The following is an 18,624-nucleotide window of genomic DNA, read 5'->3' on the forward strand; positions in this document are numbered from 1 at the left end:
TTCACAGCTCAGAAGCTGGGCTGGGGTAGACCTGCCAGCTCCTCCCAGTTTGACTGGGAGATGCTACAGGGATGAGATTTAAACACCTTTCACCAGTTCATCCCAATACCAAACCACACACAACCTCAGGCAATCAAAGAGGGAAGTTTGTTCTTTGTGATCCCACATCTCCTCTCAAGGGAAAGGTGATTCCAACCTTCTTGTCCATTTTAAGCCACGCCACTGTATCCTTGATAGTGTACTGGAGCCCGAAGAACCAGGTTTCTCGCAGTCCCAGCGTCCTGCACACCAGATCAAACAGGTCCTTCCCCTTCCACTTCACCTGCAGGAGAGCAAACGGGAAGCAGAGTTACAAAGATGAATTTCAGCACTTTACCTCCATTCAACCAAATTCATTCTTCTTTCACCTCGCAACGCCTTTGAGAGTGCAGAGAGGGCATCTGGTACAGATAAGAACACATTCTAGCGAAGCACAATTTATATCCTTCCATCCGATCTCATCTGCTGATCTCCAACTCCTCCCTCACCAAGAAACCGAGATGCAATTTTTCCCAACAAACACCACTGTAAATAAACCCCTGTTTCTCCCTCTGGCAACCCACCAACATTCAATAGAGGACCTGAAGGGTCCATTCAGGTTTCTTTGCAGCAAGGTGCTGCTATGAGCAGCCTGTTTCCAGCAAGAAATAAACCCACTCTTTACTGCCCCTCAATGGCTTTAACGCCTCTTACTGCAGCCCCGAGGAGCCGTACACAAATTCTCGTACCAGCAACAGGGTTTCAGACCAGGGTGCAACGTGCTCCTGAAAATCAGAAGTGAAACGATCTATGTGTGTTCATCCAGAGCTCCCCACCCTGCACAAGGAAATGCAAACAAGCTCCAGAAAAGAAAATCATCGTTGAAGTCAGCGGTTCTCTCCAAGCACGTTTTGATATGTTCAAACTGCATTTACTGCTCAAAATGTTGGTGACAAAAGCAGCTCAGGAGTGGAGAAAATTGGTCCTGCTCAAAACACCGTGTCCTTCACGCCACCTCACAGCTGCATCTATGTCGTTACTGAAGTTTGCTCATAAAAACAGAAGGCGTTGGGAGGCAGAAAGGTGAAGAGGGACATAAAACAGATGAATCTGATGTGCCAAAGCCACTTAGGTCTTCCATCTGCACGCTGGAAACGATTGCTGGACCGAGACATATGGCCATTACTCCAAAGCCTGAGGGCACAAGGATCGGGGCACATTTTCTTGTCACTACAGCTCAATCTCTGTGCCACCTGGACAGCATCAATATTAATGCTCAGGCAGGGCAGGGATGGCTCCGCTGTCACCCACTGCCGCCTTGTGGGCAAAGATGCTGAGGACAAGCTCATTCCTGTCTCGGCTTCGATTTAATGAGGATATCGCTATTTTCTCCCCATCCCAGGGTGCGCGCACACGCTGACAGACCCGGAATAGAATAAAGCCAACGCTACCCTTCAAAAAACACCACCCCGGGACGGCTTGCCACAGCAATTCATATCAAGCACCATCAACACCTCGAGGTCAAAAACACCAGGAGGAGCAAGTTTTGCAGCGTTGTGATTATAACCCCTTAATTTCACACATTTAGCCAGCCTCCGGTCCCCAGGATGAGCTCCAGCTCAGCGCAGGACGGCTCAGACTGCAGATCTTTTCCTGACTATTATTATAAGAGGGAGGTTAATTCAAGGGTTCAGACAAAACTGAGCGAGACACATTTACAGAGCTATTTGGTAGCATTCCTGCAGGTACGTAAAACCCAGCTGCCATCAAAGGGGCTATTTCTTAAGTGGAATTAAATTGCTTTGCATAAAGCGTTACCAGCTCTTTCCCCTTCTGCAGAGGCCATGTTTCAGCCCATTGCTTTAGCGACCGCTGCCTGCCTGCACACAGCGCCAAACCCTTCGCAGGACAGGCTCCTGCATCACCACCTCCCCAGGCATCCCATGGGATCGGAGCAAACCCTGGCTGGGATTTCATAGAATCACTCGGTTGGAAAAGACCTTTGAGATCATCAAGTCTAATCATACCTGTCCACTATTAAACCATATCCTTGAGCTATCCGTCTTTTAAACGTAGGGAATCCACCACCTCTCTGGGCAGCCTCTGCCAGCGCCTGAGAATGCTTTCGGTGAAGGAATTTTTCCCGATATCCGATTTAAACCTCCCCTGGTGCAACTTGAGGCCATTTCCTCTTGCCTTATCCCTTGTGACTTGGGAGAAGAGACCAACACCCACCTCGCTACAGCCTCTTTTCAGACAGTTGTAGACAGCCACGAGGTCTCCCCTTAGCCTTCTTTTCTCCAGGCTAAACTCTAGGTCCCTCAGCCGCTCCTCATAAGAGGTGTTCTCCAGCCCCTTCCCAGACTGCAGCTCTCCACTGAACCAGAGCTTCATGCAGGCACCAAAACCTCATTCCCAACACCGGATCAGCCGCCACAACCTAAAGATTCCTCCCTTAAAGCAAGCCAGCAGTTGATTTTAAAGACCAGCAATAAGCATTAAAGCAAGAGCTCTGTGTATTTTCCTCCCTCCACAATTCTAATGTGGTGAGGGGACTATTTTAAGTGATTCTACTGCTGGGTTTTACACCATCGTTCTGTCACCACAAGCGTACATTATGGCAGAAATATATATTTAACATTCCTGCCTGCACGGTGCTGAAGTCTCCAACCATAACATCGCGCAGACCTCCTCCCCGTCTGTGCTGAATTACGTTCATTAAATATATAAATGGAACAGCAGCCGCGTTTATCTCAACATACATGATTTCAACTCCACACCACAGTACTTAAAATTACGATTTGCATTCAAGCGGCAGCTTTTGACAGCTGAATTCCGGCTGTTCTACAGACATTCAGGACCTCAGCCCTCCATAGCCGTACTCAAATCATTAACTGCCACATGTGCTCGCCGTAAAACACAAGAGAGACCTCCAGGGCATGGGGAGGTGAAGCAAGCAGCCGTCCAAGGCTGGGCAGAGACCTTGAGGAGAGCCAGGAGGGCTGGCAGCTCTCCATCCCACACCATCACTCCTTGTTCCTCACTGAAGTGACACCTGAAACCCAAAGTCAACGTTGCAAGACATCAGAAGCTCCTGCAAACAAAGCAAAGAGGCTTAGAGCAGAAAAAGCCCCTCTCAGCCCTAGGTAGAGCGGCTGGTGTGATGCTGTAATAAAGCACAATCCCTCAATAAAAAGCTACATCAGGACAGGTGAGGATAGAGCCACAAAGGTGATCCGCAGTCTGGAGCACCTCGTGTACGAGGACAGGCTGAGAGAGTTGAGGTTGTTCAGCCTGGAGAAGAGAAGGCTGCGGGAAGACCTTAGAGCAGCTTCCAGAGCTGAAAGGGGCTCCAGGAAAGCTGGGGAGGGGCTCCTGATCCAGGAAGGCAAGGATGGGATGAGGCAGAAATGGGTTTACACTGAAATAGGGGAGATTGAGATGAGATCTTAGGAAGAAATGTTTTGCTGTGAGGGTGGGGAGGCCCTGGCCCAGGTTGCCCAGAGCAGTGGTGGCTGCTCCATCCCTGGAGGGGTTCAAGGCCAGGTTGGATGGGGCTTGGAGCAACCTGATCCAGTGGGAAGTATCCCTGCCCACGGCAGAGGGTTGAAATTGGATGGGTTTTGAGGTCCCCTCCAACCCAAACCATTCCATGGTTCTATGATTCCCTTAACCACATCCACAGGATGGAGCAGACACAACCGTGTCGCTTCAGCATCCTCAACAGCCGCAGGCAGCGCCTTTTGCATTTGCAGGACTGACTTTTCCCATTAGGATGCTCACACCAGGGTCGTTGGATGTATTCAGCGAGTTGAAGGAATACGCGGACGAACGGCTCTACAGACAGGATAAGCGCTGCAAGGCTGTTATCCCGCAGAGATGGAATTTATGTTCTTTACTACGTACGGAGCACTTACAATTTATCAGCAGAGCATTTTAAGTAAACAGCACTAAACACTTAAAACTCAGCAGCCTATGGCTAGAACAGAGCACTTCCAGTACCGGTTATTGGCATCGTCTTTTCCTCCAGCGGAGACATCGTGTTTGGCGTCTATTAAGAGGGTTTGCATTATTTATTAACCTGCACCAAGAGTCATTTCCAACTAGCAGGCAAACGGACAATTTATTTCTGCGCAGAGCCTTTCTGTCAAGTTTCACAACCCTTCCTCAGCTAACGAGGCGATAAACCAGCCATAACAACAAGCGGAAGGGTTACGAGAGCCTCTTGTCTTGCAGTGAGAAAGAGAGAGGCCAAGCGCTACAAAAAAATGGACACAAGATGGTGTGACCCATCCTGCACAGAGAGGGCTGAGCACGGGGGACTACGGAGAAAAGCCATTCCCAAAACCCACCGGCACAGACTGTTGCTCTTCTTCCAATGATGCCAAACTGAATTTACTCCAGTTATGTGGAATAGAGGGGAGGGAAAAAAAGGACATTTTTTAACCATTTAAGATCAAGGTTCCTCAGGCAAGAAGCTCTCTTTGGACATCAAGGAGGTGCCCAAACTCCAGAGAAAGAAAATGGCCCTCTCCAGGGGCAATGGATGGAGATCTTGCCTCCCTGTCATTCCAAACACCAACCACAGGAGCTTCTGCTCTCCCTGGGGTCAGGCTGAGGAAGGAGGGCACAAACAAGTAATGATGCTCACCCACTCAGGCTGGGCACACCGCCTCCCAGAGCAGACACATCAGAAGAGACAACTCAACGCAACCACGGAGTTAGCGCACAGCCTTGGAGAAACGACATCTACATAGAACCATGGAACTGTTTGGTTCGGAAGGGACCTCAAAGCCCATCCAGTTCCAACTCCTTGCCGTGAGCAAGGACATCTCCCACTGGATCAGGTTGTTCCAAGCCTCATCCAGCTTGGCCTTGAACACCTCCAGGGATGGAGCCTCCATAACTCCTCTGGACGATCTGTTTAATGAAGTATTATATTCTTTAATGAGGCGGAAGATGGCTTTTCACCTTAGCAGATCTTTTATTAAGTGTTAGTTCGTTGCTAGAGATGAGAGGAGAGCGCTGGGACCCTGATGCAATGACACCATCATGCAGAAAATGGGTTGGAGCCCCTGAGGCAGTGCTCAGCTTCCACCAGGCAACGACCTCCATGGGAGAAGGAAGCTGTAATATGAGGACGTGACACCGCTGCAGTGAAACACGAGGGAGATGGCAGGGGCTGGGCAGAGCATCCCTCCACCAACCCCCAGGAAACGACAAACGGGCCAGCTGTGACTGCTCCTCATCCCACCAGGAGATGCCCAAACCCACCACTCACAGCAGTTCACAGGTCAAATGGAGATAACTTTAAGACCACAAGCTGCATTTATTTCTCCTTCTGGACGTGAATGATAACAGGAGTGCCACAGACAACCATTTGTTTGGATTTAAAGCCCATTTGGAGCAAACAAGGAATCAAATATGCAATATCCTTCCATTTTTTTTAAACCAAAGTGATGTCAAATACTCTCAATTGCCGCTTACTGAGCCACAAGACGGGGCTGTAAAAGTTATTTTTATTTACTAATGCTACACGACAACTCGATAATGAGCTTTTAATTAAAATCTATTTCTGCTAACCACTCAGGAGGCCAAAAACTCACCCAGGCGTAACACTGCAGATGGTGCAGCCACGCACAATTCATGGTGTCTGCCCAAGACAGGGATGGAGCCGGGTACATAGGAGAAAAAGCTGCTGTGGGTCTGGTCAGTTAGCACCAAAGCAAACGGGAGAGGCAGAGGAGACAACAACCAACGATGTCCCAAAGCATAACCTCACGCTGTAAGCTGGGGTTGTGCAATCTAAGAGTTACGGGGTCAAGGAGCAGCTCGACACAGGGAAAGAAGCTCCAAGAGGCCAAGAGAAGGACTGCGTTCCTGCACAGAAGAAGCACCAAGAAGCCAAGAGAAGGATTGTGTTCCTGAAGGGAAGTGGATAGGGCTTGGAGGAACCTGATCCAGTGGGAGGTGCGCCTGCCCATGGCAGGAGTTTGGAACTGGATGGGCTTTGAAGTCCCTTCCAACCCAAACTATTCCATGATTCTATGAAAAACACACCCTTCAGAAAGGCGCTGTGGCCTTTTATGGTTGGACTCGATGATCCAGTGGGTCCTTTCCAAACGAGTGATTCTATGATTCCAGAGACGAGTGCCACTCACCCAGCTGCTGCAATGGGAAGAAAAGGGCAAAGCCAACCACAGGACCAAGAGTGAGGCTGATGGATTCCCCTGCCTACCAGGGAACTCAGCTTCTGGATGGAAACAACTGCAGATTGGAGCACAAGAGACCAACCCAACAGTAGCTGCACCACAGTACCGCCGCCCTGACAGAGGAACAGGATAAGCGACGCCTTGGAAGGCACAGGCTCAGAAGTACCGCAGGGTTTTTAGATGTTACACCAAAGATAATGGATAATTGACTACCTCAGCTAGAGAGGCACTGCCAAAATCACGTTATCTTTGCCACTCCAACAACTTTAATTTCATTCAGGGTCAACATCAGCAGGTTTTACCATCAAGGTGGCAACAGCAGAGGAAAGCATCAGGCAGAGCAGACTCCCAGTACCACACTCTTAGCTGACATCAGGCCATCAGTGCAAGCACCACACCCCGGCAGGCTCTGCTTTACGCACTTGCTGCTTAAAACAGCTTCCAGCATCGTTAACCCACCCAAATCAGTGTTCATCACAGGAGAACGTGAAACGTCTTCCACCCAAATCACTGTTCATCACAGGACAACGTGAAACGTCTTCCACCCAAATCAGTGTTCGTCACAGGAGAACGTGAAACGTCTTCCACCCAAATCAGTGTTCATCACAGGAGAACATGAAACGTCTTCCAGCAAGACTTCTCTTGCGCTGCTCCCCAAGCAGAGAAAGCTGAGGGACTGCAGGAGGGATTTGAGGGGCCCTTGGGAAGGTGAGCCAGCCAGGATTGCTTTAACATGGGGATTTTAAGACCTATGCAAGCATCTCTCCTTCTTCAAGATGCAATCGATTAATTAGGTACCAGGCTCCAACAGCCACGATGGAAGGAACAAAAAGGAAGACGCTCACTCCGTGCCTTCAAGATCTCCCCTAACAAATTACAGGTCTTTAAAGCGAAACCCCAGCCGTGATTATTAAGCCTCAGTGCTGTGCCAGAAAGATTAAGATTTCATTTCTATGAATTATTTCAGATCTAGGCTCAATTTAGAGACATCATTTGCAAAGTAAACAGAGGCAAAGCAGGTTTAATCTCTTAAAACACGCAGCTGGGGGTTCCTACGGGGCAGACTGAAAAATGAACACAGAAAACCAAGGTCCGGCGGTGCTGGGGGTTCAGAAGCAGCGGAGCTGCTGCGACAGAAGCTGTGGCTCTGTAGTTCACAGTAAGCACCAATCAGCCCACCCCAAGATCCAGGCTATGGCTTCCGAGATTAACATCAGCATTAGCTTTACCTGTTGCTTTCTTTATACAGAATGATTTGTGGAGAAAAAAAAGCTTCAAGATAAGCCTGAAGTGAAAGATGAGACGCAAGGAAAACATTCACAGAGCTGGAGAAACGGCAGAGAAAAATCAAGGTGCAACAACTGCAAAGATAAAAAATGACTGTGCGAAGAAAGAGAATTAGCAAGCTGCCCCGATACAAAGTGGAAACCACGCAAGCGTCTTGGCTTGGATCAGCCACGGTGTGGCCAGCAGAATCAGGGAAGGGATTGTCCCTCTGGACTCAGCGCTAGGGAGGCTGTACGTCGAGTACCGGGTTCAGTTTTGGGGCCCTCACTCCAAGAAGGGCATAGAGGGGCATCCAGAGAAAGGAATGGAACTGGGGAAGGGTCTGGAGCCCAGGGGTTCCGGGAGCAGCTGAGGGACCTGGAGCTGTTTAGCCTGGAGAAAAGGAGGAGGGGAGACCTCATCACTCTCTGCAGCTGACACAGCAGAGCTACAGCCGAACTATGGGCGGGATAAAGTGGAGTTACAACCAGGATACACCGAGTTATGACCAAGACACAGCAGAGCTACAGCCGAGATAGAGCAGAGCTACAGCTACAGATGGGACACAGACAAGGTATGACTGTAACAAAGTGGAGTGACTGCTGGGACACAGCTGAGGGACAGTTACAGCCGGGAGGAAGCGGAGCTACACTTGGGATACAGCCAAGCTACCACCAGGATAAAGTGGAGCTACAACTGGGATGCAGCTGAGCTACAACCGGGATAAAGTGGAGCTACAACTGGGATAAAGCAGAGCTATGGCTACGGCCAGGATAGAGCGAGTTACAACCAGGACAAAGTGACACAACCGAGTGACAGCTGTGGTTGGGATAAAGCCAAGCTACACCCTGGCTAAAGCGAAGCCACAACAGGGACACAGCCGAGCCATGGATGGGATAAAGGAGAGGGAGTCACGGACGGGACAGAGGAGAGGGACTCACGGACGGGACAGAGGAGAGGGACTCACGGACGGGACAGAGGAGGGGGAGTCACGGACAGCGAACACGTCGGCAAATGAAACTCTCTAAAACTCGTTTACTTTCTCTCAACCCAAAACATTCCACTTTTTGTGCTCGTAAGTGCTGCTGGTGCCACCGCAGCCGGGACAGAGGCCCCGGGAGCCCCGTCCGGAGCGAACCCGATCCGCCCCCGCGTCCCCGGGTCACCTCGCAGCTGAACTCCATCTCGGCGTCCATAGTGGCGATGCGCACCGTGAAGGTCTTGGGCTGCTTCCTTTTAAGTGAGCTGAAGCTCATGCGGGACGCGATGGCCCCGGCCATGGCGGGGGAGCGGCTCAGCGCGGCGGCAACGCCATGGCGGCCGCGAGGGACCGGCCCGCCGCGCCGCGCCTCGCTATAGGCTGAGTGCTGCGCTGAGCCCGCCCCCATAGCTTTCCTATTGGTCCGCTCCTCTCCGATCCCGCCCCCAGAGCCTTCCCATTGGTCCGCTCCGCACTGAGCCCGCCCCTGAGCCTTTCTATTGGTTCGCTCCTCGCTGAGCCCTCCCTCCGAGCCTTTCCATTGGCCTGCTTCGCGCTGGGCCCGCCCCCTAGCTTTTCCATTGGTCCGTTCCGCTCTGAGCTCTCCCTCGCGCATTGCCATTGGTCCGCTCTGCTCTGAGCCCTTCCCCGCGCTCTTCCATTGGTCCGTTCTGCACTGAACCCCCCCCCGCACTCCGCCATTGGTCTGTTCCGCTCTGAGCCCTCCTCCGCGCTCTGCCATTGGTCCTCTCTGCTCTGAGCCCTCCCCCGCGCTCTGCCATTGGTCCGCTCTGCTCTGAGCCCGCCCCTACGCTCACAGCAGCCAATGGGAAGGCTCGTGGTGCAGAAGAGCGGATGCGATTGGTCAGAGCGGACCCCTCTCAAAGGGGGGAGGCGGGGCCGGAGTCCGGCGCGGTGTGAGGTGGGACCGGAGCGCCCTCTGGCGGCGCAGACGGGCGGGAGCGGGACAGGGGGAGCGAGAGCAGCGCTGGGATAACGGGACTGAGCAGGACCGGGATCGGGACTGGAACTGGGATCAGCGCTCGGTAACGGGGCGGGACTGGGAGGCGAACCCGCGCTGCGCCCCGGGACTGGGATAGCGGGATGAGACTGGGACCGGCTCAGGGTTACTGGGATGGGAACTGGGACCAGGGTGGGGATAATGGGGTGGGAACTGGGACCAGATTTGGGATAATGGGATGGGAACTGGGACCAGCACTGGGATAATGGGATGGGAACCAGGACCAGTGTTGGGATAATGGGATGGGAACTGGGACCATCTCAGCGCTGCTGGGATGGAAAGTGGGACCAGAGTCGGGATAATGGGATGGGAACTGGGACCAGTTCACGGCTGCTGGGATGGGACTGGGAGCAGCACTGGGATAATGGGATGGGACTGGGAGCGCTGCTGGGGTAACGGGCCGGGCCGGGGCACCGGTCGGGAGGCGAGCAGCCCCCCTGCCCCCCCCCCCCCGAGTCCCGGCCGCCCCCGCCCCGCGAAGAACGGAGCCTCTGTCCCCGAGGGGACAATGGGGACATTGACACCCCCGCAGGGCCCCGTATGGCAGAGGAGCCCCCCCGGACCGGGGCCGGCACCCAGGTGGGGGGGCAAGGGGGGAGTGATGGGGGGGCCATGGGGGAGAAGGGGGGGTATGGGCGGAGTTGGGAGGGAGTGATTTGGGGGGGCATGGGGCAATGGGGGGCATGGGGGGGCATGGGGGGAGTTGGGGAGGGGATTTGGGGGGCAATGGGGGAGAAAGGGGGGGCATGGGGAAAGTTTGAGGAGGGAAGGGGGGCCCAGAGGGAGTTGGGGGGTATCTGAGGGGGGATGGGGGACATGGGGGGAACTGGGAGAGGAGATGGGGGGCTATGGGGAGGGGAGAGCCCGGGGCGGGGGGGTCTGGGTGGGACATGAGGTTCTGGGGGGTCAATGAATTAGGGTAGGGGGGCTGGTAGGGCTCTGGCAGCCCTGGGGGGTGAGGGGGTGTCAGAGGGGTGCAGGGCCCCCCCTGGCTGAAGGCTCTGCCCAGCCATGCCGGGCCGTGGCGAGGGTCCACACCTTCGGGAAGGGGGAGCGGGCGCTGCGGAGGGACCCCCATACCCCCCCATCCATGAGGGGTTGGCTGCACAAACAGGTTGGGGGGGCTGCTGGGGGTGGGTGTTTGAGGGTCTGGGGGGTCGGGAGGGAGGCTGGGGGGGTCCAGAGGGGTTCATGGGGGGGTTGGGGGGCTGTGGGTCAAGGGTGTCTGCTGGGGGGGGGGGGGGTGTCAGGAGAGGGAGGTTTGGGGGGCTGGGGGGGTTATGGGGGGGGCCTGGGGTGTCTGCTGGGGGGGGGTGTCTGGAGAGGGAGGTTTGGGGGGCTGGGGGGGTTATGGGGGGGCCTGGGGTGTCTGCTGGGGGGGGAGGTGTCTGGACAGGGAGGTTTGGGGGTTTGGGGGGGCTGGAAGTGACCAGATGGAATCATGAGGTTGAGGGTGTCTGGGATGGGGGTGTCCGGGGGAAGCGGCTGGGGAGGATTTGTGGGATTTAGGGGAGTCTGGGGGATTGGGGGTGGGGGGCTGGGGGGAGATGATTTGGGGGGGGGGGCTGGGGGAAGATGATTTGGGGGGCTGGGGGGGGTTCCAGCGGGTTAGGGGGTGCTGGGATGGAGGTTATGGGATTTGGGGGGGGGGGCTGTGGGCTGTGGGGCAGCAGGGGGTCCTTTAGGGGTGGTGGGGTTCAGCCCTGTGCCCCCCCAGGACAGCTCGGGACTGCGGCTCTGGAAGCGCCGCTGGTTTGTGCTGGTGGATCTCTGCCTCTACTACTATCGGGGTGAGGGGGTCTGGGGTCCCTGGGGGGGTCTTGAGGGGTCAGGGAGCCTGGGGGAGTTGGGGGTCCCTGGGGGGGTGATGTCTGGGGGGAAACAGAGGGGCATTGGGGATCCCTGGGGGTGTTTGAGGTCCTGGGTGGTTTAGAGGCATGCAGTGGGACTCGGGGGGGGGCGGTCCCCAACATTGCCCCAATGGTGCTGGGGTTCCTGGCGGGGGTCAGGAATACCTGGGGGGGGGGTCAGGGGTCCCTGGGACATTAGGGGTCCATGGGGGGTCAGGGATCCTGGGGGGGCTCAGGGGTCTCTGGAATATTAGGGGTCCCTGGGGGGTCAGGGATCCTGGGGGGCTCAGGGGTCCTGGAGGGCTATTGGGGATCCCTGGGGGTGTCTGGGGGTCCTGAGTGGCTTGGGGGTATTGAGTGGGACTTAGTGGGGGGTCCCCAGCATCACCCCAATGATGCTGGGGGCCCATAGGCGGTAGGACTGAGGGTGCCTGGGGGTTCCCCCCCCTTGACCCCCCAGACAGCAGCGAGCAGCGAGTGCGGGGGGGGCTCCCCTTGCCTGGCTACGAGATCCGTGTGTTGCACCCCACGCCCCGCGCCCCCCGCTTCCCCTTCACGGTCAGTGCTGGGGACCCCAGATCTGGGGGTGCCCTGGGGATGGGAGGGGGGGGGGCAGTACCAGGACTCCTGGCTCCCCTTCCATGCCCCCCCCCCATCCCCAGGCCGAGCACCCCGGGATGCGGACGTACTGCCTGGGGGCTGAGACCCCCGAGGAGCTGCAGGCCTGGGTCTGCGCCCTACGCCGGGGAGCAGCGCCCCTGCCCAGGTGAAGGGGTGCACGGGGGGGTTTGGGGGGGCTGGGGTCCACGGGGGGGGGCGGGAGGGGTGAAGAGTGGGGTGCAGATGGAGGTTGGGGCATCAGGATGGGTTTAAGGGGTGGGGGTATCCACAGAGGCTTAGGGGGAACTGGGGGGGGGGGGGGTCATTGAGGGTTGGGGAGGGTCTTGGGGGGCAGTTAACCCTTTAACCCCTGTTTTCCCCCCCACAGCTCCCCCCGCTCCCTCTCGCTGCAGGAGCCCCAGAGTGGGGGGACCCCCTCACCCCCATTGCCTGCCCACCCCCTTGTCTGGCGCTCCCTGTGCCCCCCAAGTGTGGAGCTGCGGGGGCTCCCCATGCCTTCTCCTCGCCATCCTCCCGTTCCTCTGCCACCTCTCAATAAGGTGAGCTTGGGGGGGGCTCCATTAACACCCCCAGGGTCACCCCCAAAGCAGCCTTCTCCCCCATCCCAGGGGAATAGGGTGGAATAGGGACCGCCCCCCCCAAACTTCTCTGTCCCAGGGTCCTGTGAGTGCTGGCCAGGGTGGCACCCCCATACCCCAGGGTATGTGGGAGATTTGGGGGGCCCTGTTACCACCCCCCTTTAGCAGTATAGGTGGGGGTCCCTAACACCCCAAGGCTCAGCACCCCCATTCTCTGAGGCAGGAAACCCCAATGAGACCCCAATTTCCCCGAGAGGGACCTTAACCCCTTCCAGGACCCCAATTTCCACCCCCTCCAAGGCCCCCCCCAGGGCCTGGCTGGGGAGGTGGGGGGCGCCCTGACCCACAGCCTGCACCGAGACACCCTGAGGGGAGAATATAGGGGGCACAGGGCAGGTATTGGGGTGACTGTGGGGCAGCTCTGTGGGGCGGGAGGGGCTATGGGGAAGGCTGTGGGGGCTGCGGTGCAGGCTGAGAGGTCGGTGGGCAGCCATGGGGCAGGCTGTGGGGCAGGAGAGGGGCTATGGGGCAGGCAGGCGGGGCCATCGAGCAGCTGTGGGGCAGCTTGGGGGGCCTGTGGGGGGCAGCCATGGGGCAGGAGGGGCTGTGGGGCAGGAGAGGGGCTATGGGGCAGAAAGGAGGGGCCATCGAGCAGCTGTGGGGCAGGTTGGGGGGCCTGTGGGGGGCAGCCATGGGGCAGGAGGGGTTGTGGGGCAGGTTGGGGGTCCTGTGGGGGGCAGCCGTGGGGCAGGAGGGTCTGTGGGGCAGCCATGGGGCAGGCTGTGGGGCAGGAGGGGTTGTGGGGCAGCCATGGGGCAGGCTGTGGGGCAGGAGAGGGGCTGTGGGGCACCTATGGAGCAGGAAAGGGGCTATAGGGCAGGCAGGAGGGGCCGTAGAGCAGCTGTGAAGCAGGTTGGGAGGCCTGTGGGGGGCAGCCGTGGGCCAGGAGGGGCTGTGGGGCAGCCGGTGGGGCAGTCTATGGGGCAGGAGGCCCTCCCGGCTCACTGCTGCCCCCTAGGAGGCGCCCCCGGCACGTGGCGAGCCCCGCAGGACGGAAGCCGAGCTGAAGCCCCGCCCCCGTGGAGCCCTGGCCAATCAGCAGCCTTTCCTTCCGGCCGCCGCGGGGGGGGGACGCGGCGGAGCGAGACCCCGCGACCAATCAGCCGCCGCCTGCTCCGGCTGCCTCTTCTGATTGGCTGCTGGAGCCGGGCGGGGCCCTGCAGGCAGCCAATGAGGCGTCGCCTTGGCAACGCGCGGGTGGGCGGGGCTTGGGGCGAGAAGGTGGGGCCGGACGGCCAATCAGAATCACGCTGCTCCAGGCCAGCCTATGAGGGGAGGGCGGGGGCCACGGGGCGGGGTTATACGGTGGGGCGTGTCCAATCAAGCCCCTCCCCTCCCTCACCAGGCCCCGCCCCCTGCGGGGAAGATGTTGGCGGCGCGCGCGTACGGGAGCGCGGGGCTGCGGCTGCTGCGGGGGGGCGGAGCGCGGTGAGCGGGGCGGGACGGGACCCCCGGGACCCCTCCCGAGCTCTGCCTGCACCCCCCCGTCTCTATCCCGCATTTCCTTCCTGCATCCCGCATCCTCCTCCCTCTATCCCGCATCTCCTCCCCGCATCCCTCCTCCCTGTATCCCGCATCCCCCTCCGAGCCCCTTATCCCCCCGCTTTGGGCCCCACATCCCCTCCTGGACCCCGCATGCCCCCTCCCCAGCTCCACCCTCGAGCCCTGCACCCCCGAGCCCTGCACCCCACATCCCCCGAGCCCCGCATCCCCCAGCCTCTGCCCCACATCCCCTCCCTGTCCCCCTCATCCCCCGCTCCCTGCAGCCCGCATCCCCCCCTTCCCAATCCCATGTCCTCTCCCTGCACCCCACATTCCCCGAGCCCTGTATCCGCCCCCCACCCCAAACCCTGCCTCTGCCCCTAGCTTCTGCCCCACATCCCCTCCCTGTACCCCTCATTCCCTCCCGAGCCTTGCATTCTCCCTCACCTTCAGAGCCTCCCCCTCCCCTCCCTGCACCCTGCATTTCCCCCTCCTTGCACCCCACATCCCCCCCAAGCCTTGCATTCCCCCACTTCAGAGCCCCCCTCCCTGCACCCCACATTTGCCCTGTCCCTGCACCCCACATCCCCTCCCTGCACCCCACATTCCCCCCCAAGCCTTGCATTCCGCCACTTCAGAGACCCCTCCCCGTGCTCCACATTCCCCCCCTCCCTGCACCCCATATCCCCTCCCTGCACCCCACATCCCCCCCCAAGCCTTGCATTCCCCCACTTCGGAGCCCCGCACCCCCTCTCCCTGCGCCCCACATCCCCCTCCATCCTGGGACCTGCCCCCCCGTCAGTCCCCGGTTCCACCCCCCGTCCTGGCCCCACGCCTGCCCCACTGTTAATGCCTCACCAGGCGGGCAAAGGTCCGGCCGGGCCCCCGCTGCCCCCCCGGGGGGGCTGGAGCTGAGCCTGGTGCCTGGGGGAGTCCCTGGGGTCCAACCCCCCCTGGAGCTGGCGATGGGGGGAGCTGGGAGTTGGGAGGCTGCCCCCCAAAAGCCCTGGCTCCAGCCTAGGCAGTGTGTGCCCAAACCCCCTCCGGAGCTGGGGTTGGGGGGCTGCACCCTTCGGCACCAGCCTCAAACCTCTCGTGGGCCCAAAACCTCCTCCGGATTTGGGGGTTGGGGGGCTGCTCCACTTTCCCCCCTTGGCACCAGCCCTGAGCATGGGCCCAAAACCCCTCCCGGGCTGGTTGGGGGGGGGCTGGTTTGGGGACTGTCCCCCTTGTCCTGAGTTCTGAACCCTGGCTTCGATCAGGACAGAGTGAGCCAAACCCCCTCCGGAGCTGGGCATGGAGAGGCAGGGGCTGGTTGGGGGTCCAGGCACTGTTTGGGGGGCTGCCCCCTTGCTCCCCACCCCAAACTCTGGCTCTCGTTAGGACAGCACGGCCCAAACCCCTTCCAGAAGGGAAAATGAGGGGAGCAGGGCCTGGTTGGAGGTCCAGACACTGTTTTGGGGGGCTGCCCCCTTGCCCCCCACCCCAGACCTTGGTGCTGGTTAGGACAGCACAGCCCAAACCCCCTCCGGAGCCAAGACTGGGGAGCGCTGCCTCCTTGGCTTCCCCCTGCACCCCTCGGATCCGGCGCTGGGCGCTGCAGCTCCCTTCCCCAAGATGAACTGGATCAAACCCCATGAGCCATCCGGGACAGACGCGAATCCGGATGCTGCGCAGCCACCTGCAGAGCCCGGACGGAAGGCAACGAGGGGCTGACGCGCTGTCCCACAGGGGTTACGCCCGGGATGCCGAGGGCAGCTGGCTCCGCTCCCTCTTTGTGCACAAAGTGGATCCCCGCAAGGACGCCCACTCCAATCTCCTCTCCAAGAAGGAAACCAGCAACCTCTACAAGATCCAGTGTGAGTGGTCCCAGCAGAGGAGTGGGGAAGGTGGATGGGGTGCATCCTGCCCTGCTGGCCCCCTTCACTTGTGGGGATCCCCCCCAGTTCCCACCCTGCAGCCCCTCTTGCCTCTCCCTGCAGTTCATAATGTGAAGCCCGAGTGCCTGGATGCCTACAACCGCCTGACGTGAGCCCCGCCGCGCATCGGGTGGCCCAGCCGGATCTGTGCCCCTGCCTCAGTTTCCCCCTCTGTGAAATGGGTGCATTCCCCAGGGGTGGTCCATGTCCCGTTAGGGCAAATCCTTCCATTTCCAAACCTTTTGTGCTAGGCTGGGAGGGCAAATGCAGGTAGTGGGATCTGTGCCCCTGCTCCCTGCCTCAGTTTCCCTTTCTGTGAAATGGGTGCATTCCCCAAGGGTGGTCCGTGTCCCGTTAGGGCAAATCCTTCCATTTCCAAACCTTTTTGTGCTGGGCTGGGAGGGCAAATGCAGGTAGCAGGAGTGTTTTGGGGTGGCTGCAACCCCCCCCAGATGCCCTCCCTGTGCCCCCCACAGAGAGGAGGTGCTCCCCAAACTCCACTTGGATGCCGACTACCCCTGTGACTTGGTGGGCAACTGGAACACATGGTACGGCGAGCAGGACCAGGCAGGTGAGAGCGGGCAGCAGCTCCTAGTGCCAGAGGGTCTGGGAGCAAAGGTGAAGACCTCAGGAATTGCTGGGTGGGTTTTTGGGGTGCTGCACCCCCTCCGCAGCCCCCCAACTCTCCTCCCAGTGCACCTCTGGCGCTTTTCGGGCGGGTACCCGGCGCTCATGGACTGCATGAACAAGCTCAAACAGAACCAGGTACCACTGGGATCGGGGGGAGCCCCTCTGAGCTCTGCCACCCAGCCTGGATCTCGGTCACCTGCACCCCGAAACCTCCGGCTGCCCCCAGGAGTACCTGGATTTCCGCAAGGAGAGGAGCCGGATGCTGCTGTCCCGCAGGAACCAATTGCTCCTGGAATTCAGCTTCTGGAATGAGCCTCTGCCGCGCCAAGGACCAAACATCTATGAGCTGAGGACGTACAAGCTGAAGGTGGGTGGCTGTCGGGTTGATATCCCACCCGGATGGGGGTCCTGCCTGCTCTTTTGGGGGGCAGCCACCCCATAATCCCTCCCTTCTCCATGGTAGGACCCCAGGCATGGAGCAGGGTGCTCACTTTGGTTTTTCCTCCTCTCTTTCCAGCCTGGGACCATGATCGAATGGGGAAACAACTGGTAAGCGATGGTTTTCCCAGCACGGAGGGAGCCGAGGTGGGAAAAGGCCCTTGGGGAGCAGGAAGGGCCCCCTCAGTCAGCCCCCCAAGTATCTCCGGCTGCATTCCAGGGCTCGGGCCATCAAGTACCGGCAGGAGAACCAGGAGGCCGTGGGTGGGTTCTTCTCCCAGATCGGGGAGCTCTACGTCGTGCACCACCTCTGGGGTAAGGGGGTCCCCCCACCCTGTGGGTTGGAATGGGGGGTCCTGGGTGCCACCCAGTCCCCTCCTCGCAGCCTACAGGGACCTGCAGTCCCGTGAGGAGACGAGGAACGCGGCCTGGAGGAAGCGGGGCTGGGATGAGAACGTGTACTACACAGGTGAGCGGGACCCCCTGCCTACTCTGGCAACCCCTGTCCTTGCCGGGAGACCCCCTGCCCACTTTGGGGACCCCCATCTTTACCAGGGACCCTCTGCCCACTTGGGGAACCTCCTTAGCCTCATTGGGGACTCACTGCCCTCACCAGGTACCCCCCACCCTCACCAGGGACCCCCATCACTCATCTCTCTCTTCCTTTTCCAGTCCCACTGATTCGGACGATGGAATCTCGGATCATGATCCCTCTCAAGATCTCACCCCTGCAGTGACGGGGCGCGTGTTTGGGGGGTGCCTGTTTCCCCCTGCTCTCCTTCCGCCCCCAATCCCGATTTGGGGTGCACTGCGGGGGGATGGGAGCAAGGAGGGGAAGGGGGGAGCCCCAGTGGTGCAGCAGAGGACAACACTGTCGGGGGGGGGGGGCAGAGGTATTAAGGGGTGCTTAATTATTGCTAATGAGCCCAGTGGGTGCCTTTCTTGCTGGGAGCCTGCCCGGCTGCGAGACAGCGCTGATTAAATATTTAATATGCTAATGATTGCTTTGTCTGGGTGTAAAGGGGGGGTCTTGGGGTGCTCAGCGCCTCAGCACGGGGTGCAGACCCCCTAAGCAGGTGTCACCCGAGGGGACACCTTGCCTCACGCCGCGGGTGCCCCCAAAGACTCCCGCCCATGGGTGCCACCCTGCACCCAAACCCCCCACCCATGGGTGCACTGAAAGCCCCCCTGTGGGTGCCCCCCATGCCTGAAGACCCCACGCCCAAAGCCCCCCATGCGTAGGTGCCCCCCTGCGCCCCCAGACTCTCCCGCACTGATGCTTCCCAGCACTGTCGGAGCCCCCACTCCGTGCATCCCACCCCAGTATGGATCCCCCGTGTGCCGCTGGGCACCCCCCCAGCTCCAGGCTTCCCCTTGTCCTCCAAGGCTGCGCCCACCCGGGTTTGGGAATGGGGGCGCTGTGGGAATGGGGCGGGGCATGAATGGGGCGTTGGCCACGCCCCCTCCCGCCATAGCCACGCCCTCTGTGCTCGGGGAGAAGGCTTCGCCAGGGGGCGCTCTGGGCAGCGGTCACTCTCGCTGCTCTGGTG

The 18,624-nt window shown here is 59.1% G+C and overlaps 3 protein-coding genes across 10 annotated transcripts in view; 2 read left to right on the forward strand and 1 right to left on the reverse strand.

The window, feature by feature from the left end:
- NF2 (NF2, moesin-ezrin-radixin like (MERLIN) tumor suppressor) overlaps positions 1-8,836 on the reverse strand; it is a 48,935-nt gene extending 40,099 nt beyond the window's left edge. For all 8 annotated transcript variants that reach the window (XM_054082525.1, XM_054082523.1, XM_054082524.1 and 5 more), the window contains exons 1-2: positions 8,663-8,836; positions 197-322 (exon numbers count right to left, since the gene is read on the reverse strand). In XM_054082525.1, coding sequence (XP_053938500.1) covers positions 197-322; positions 8,663-8,776 — 240 coding nt within the window. In that variant the 5' untranslated portion in view covers positions 8,777-8,836. The remainder of the gene's footprint in view (positions 1-196; positions 323-8,662) is intronic.
- A 1,125-nt stretch (positions 8,837-9,961) lies between these two features.
- LOC128853921 (pleckstrin homology domain-containing family A member 4-like) lies at positions 9,962-13,737 on the forward strand. Its single transcript, XM_054082689.1, has 7 exons — positions 9,962-10,075; positions 10,506-10,610; positions 11,214-11,286; positions 11,807-11,904; positions 12,009-12,112; positions 12,335-12,506; positions 13,564-13,737. The coding sequence occupies exons 1-7, from the start codon at positions 10,037-10,039 to the stop codon at positions 13,735-13,737; spliced, it is 765 nt and encodes a 254-aa protein (XP_053938664.1). The 5' UTR covers positions 9,962-10,036.
- A 159-nt stretch (positions 13,738-13,896) lies between these two features.
- NIPSNAP1 (nipsnap homolog 1) lies at positions 13,897-17,951 on the forward strand. Its single transcript, XM_054082453.1, has 10 exons — positions 13,897-14,033; positions 15,819-15,946; positions 16,070-16,115; positions 16,483-16,577; positions 16,701-16,771; positions 16,863-17,003; positions 17,154-17,185; positions 17,295-17,389; positions 17,460-17,543; positions 17,747-17,951. Exons 1-10 carry the CDS (start codon positions 13,972-13,974, stop codon positions 17,809-17,811), a joined length of 819 nt encoding a protein of 272 aa, XP_053938428.1. The 5' UTR covers positions 13,897-13,971; the 3' UTR covers positions 17,812-17,951.
- Positions 17,952-18,624: the final 673 nt, after the last annotated feature.

Source organism: Cuculus canorus, chromosome 17, assembly GCF_017976375.1.
Source record: "Cuculus canorus isolate bCucCan1 chromosome 17, bCucCan1.pri, whole genome shotgun sequence".
NCBI lineage: Eukaryota > Metazoa > Chordata > Aves > Cuculiformes > Cuculidae > Cuculus > Cuculus canorus.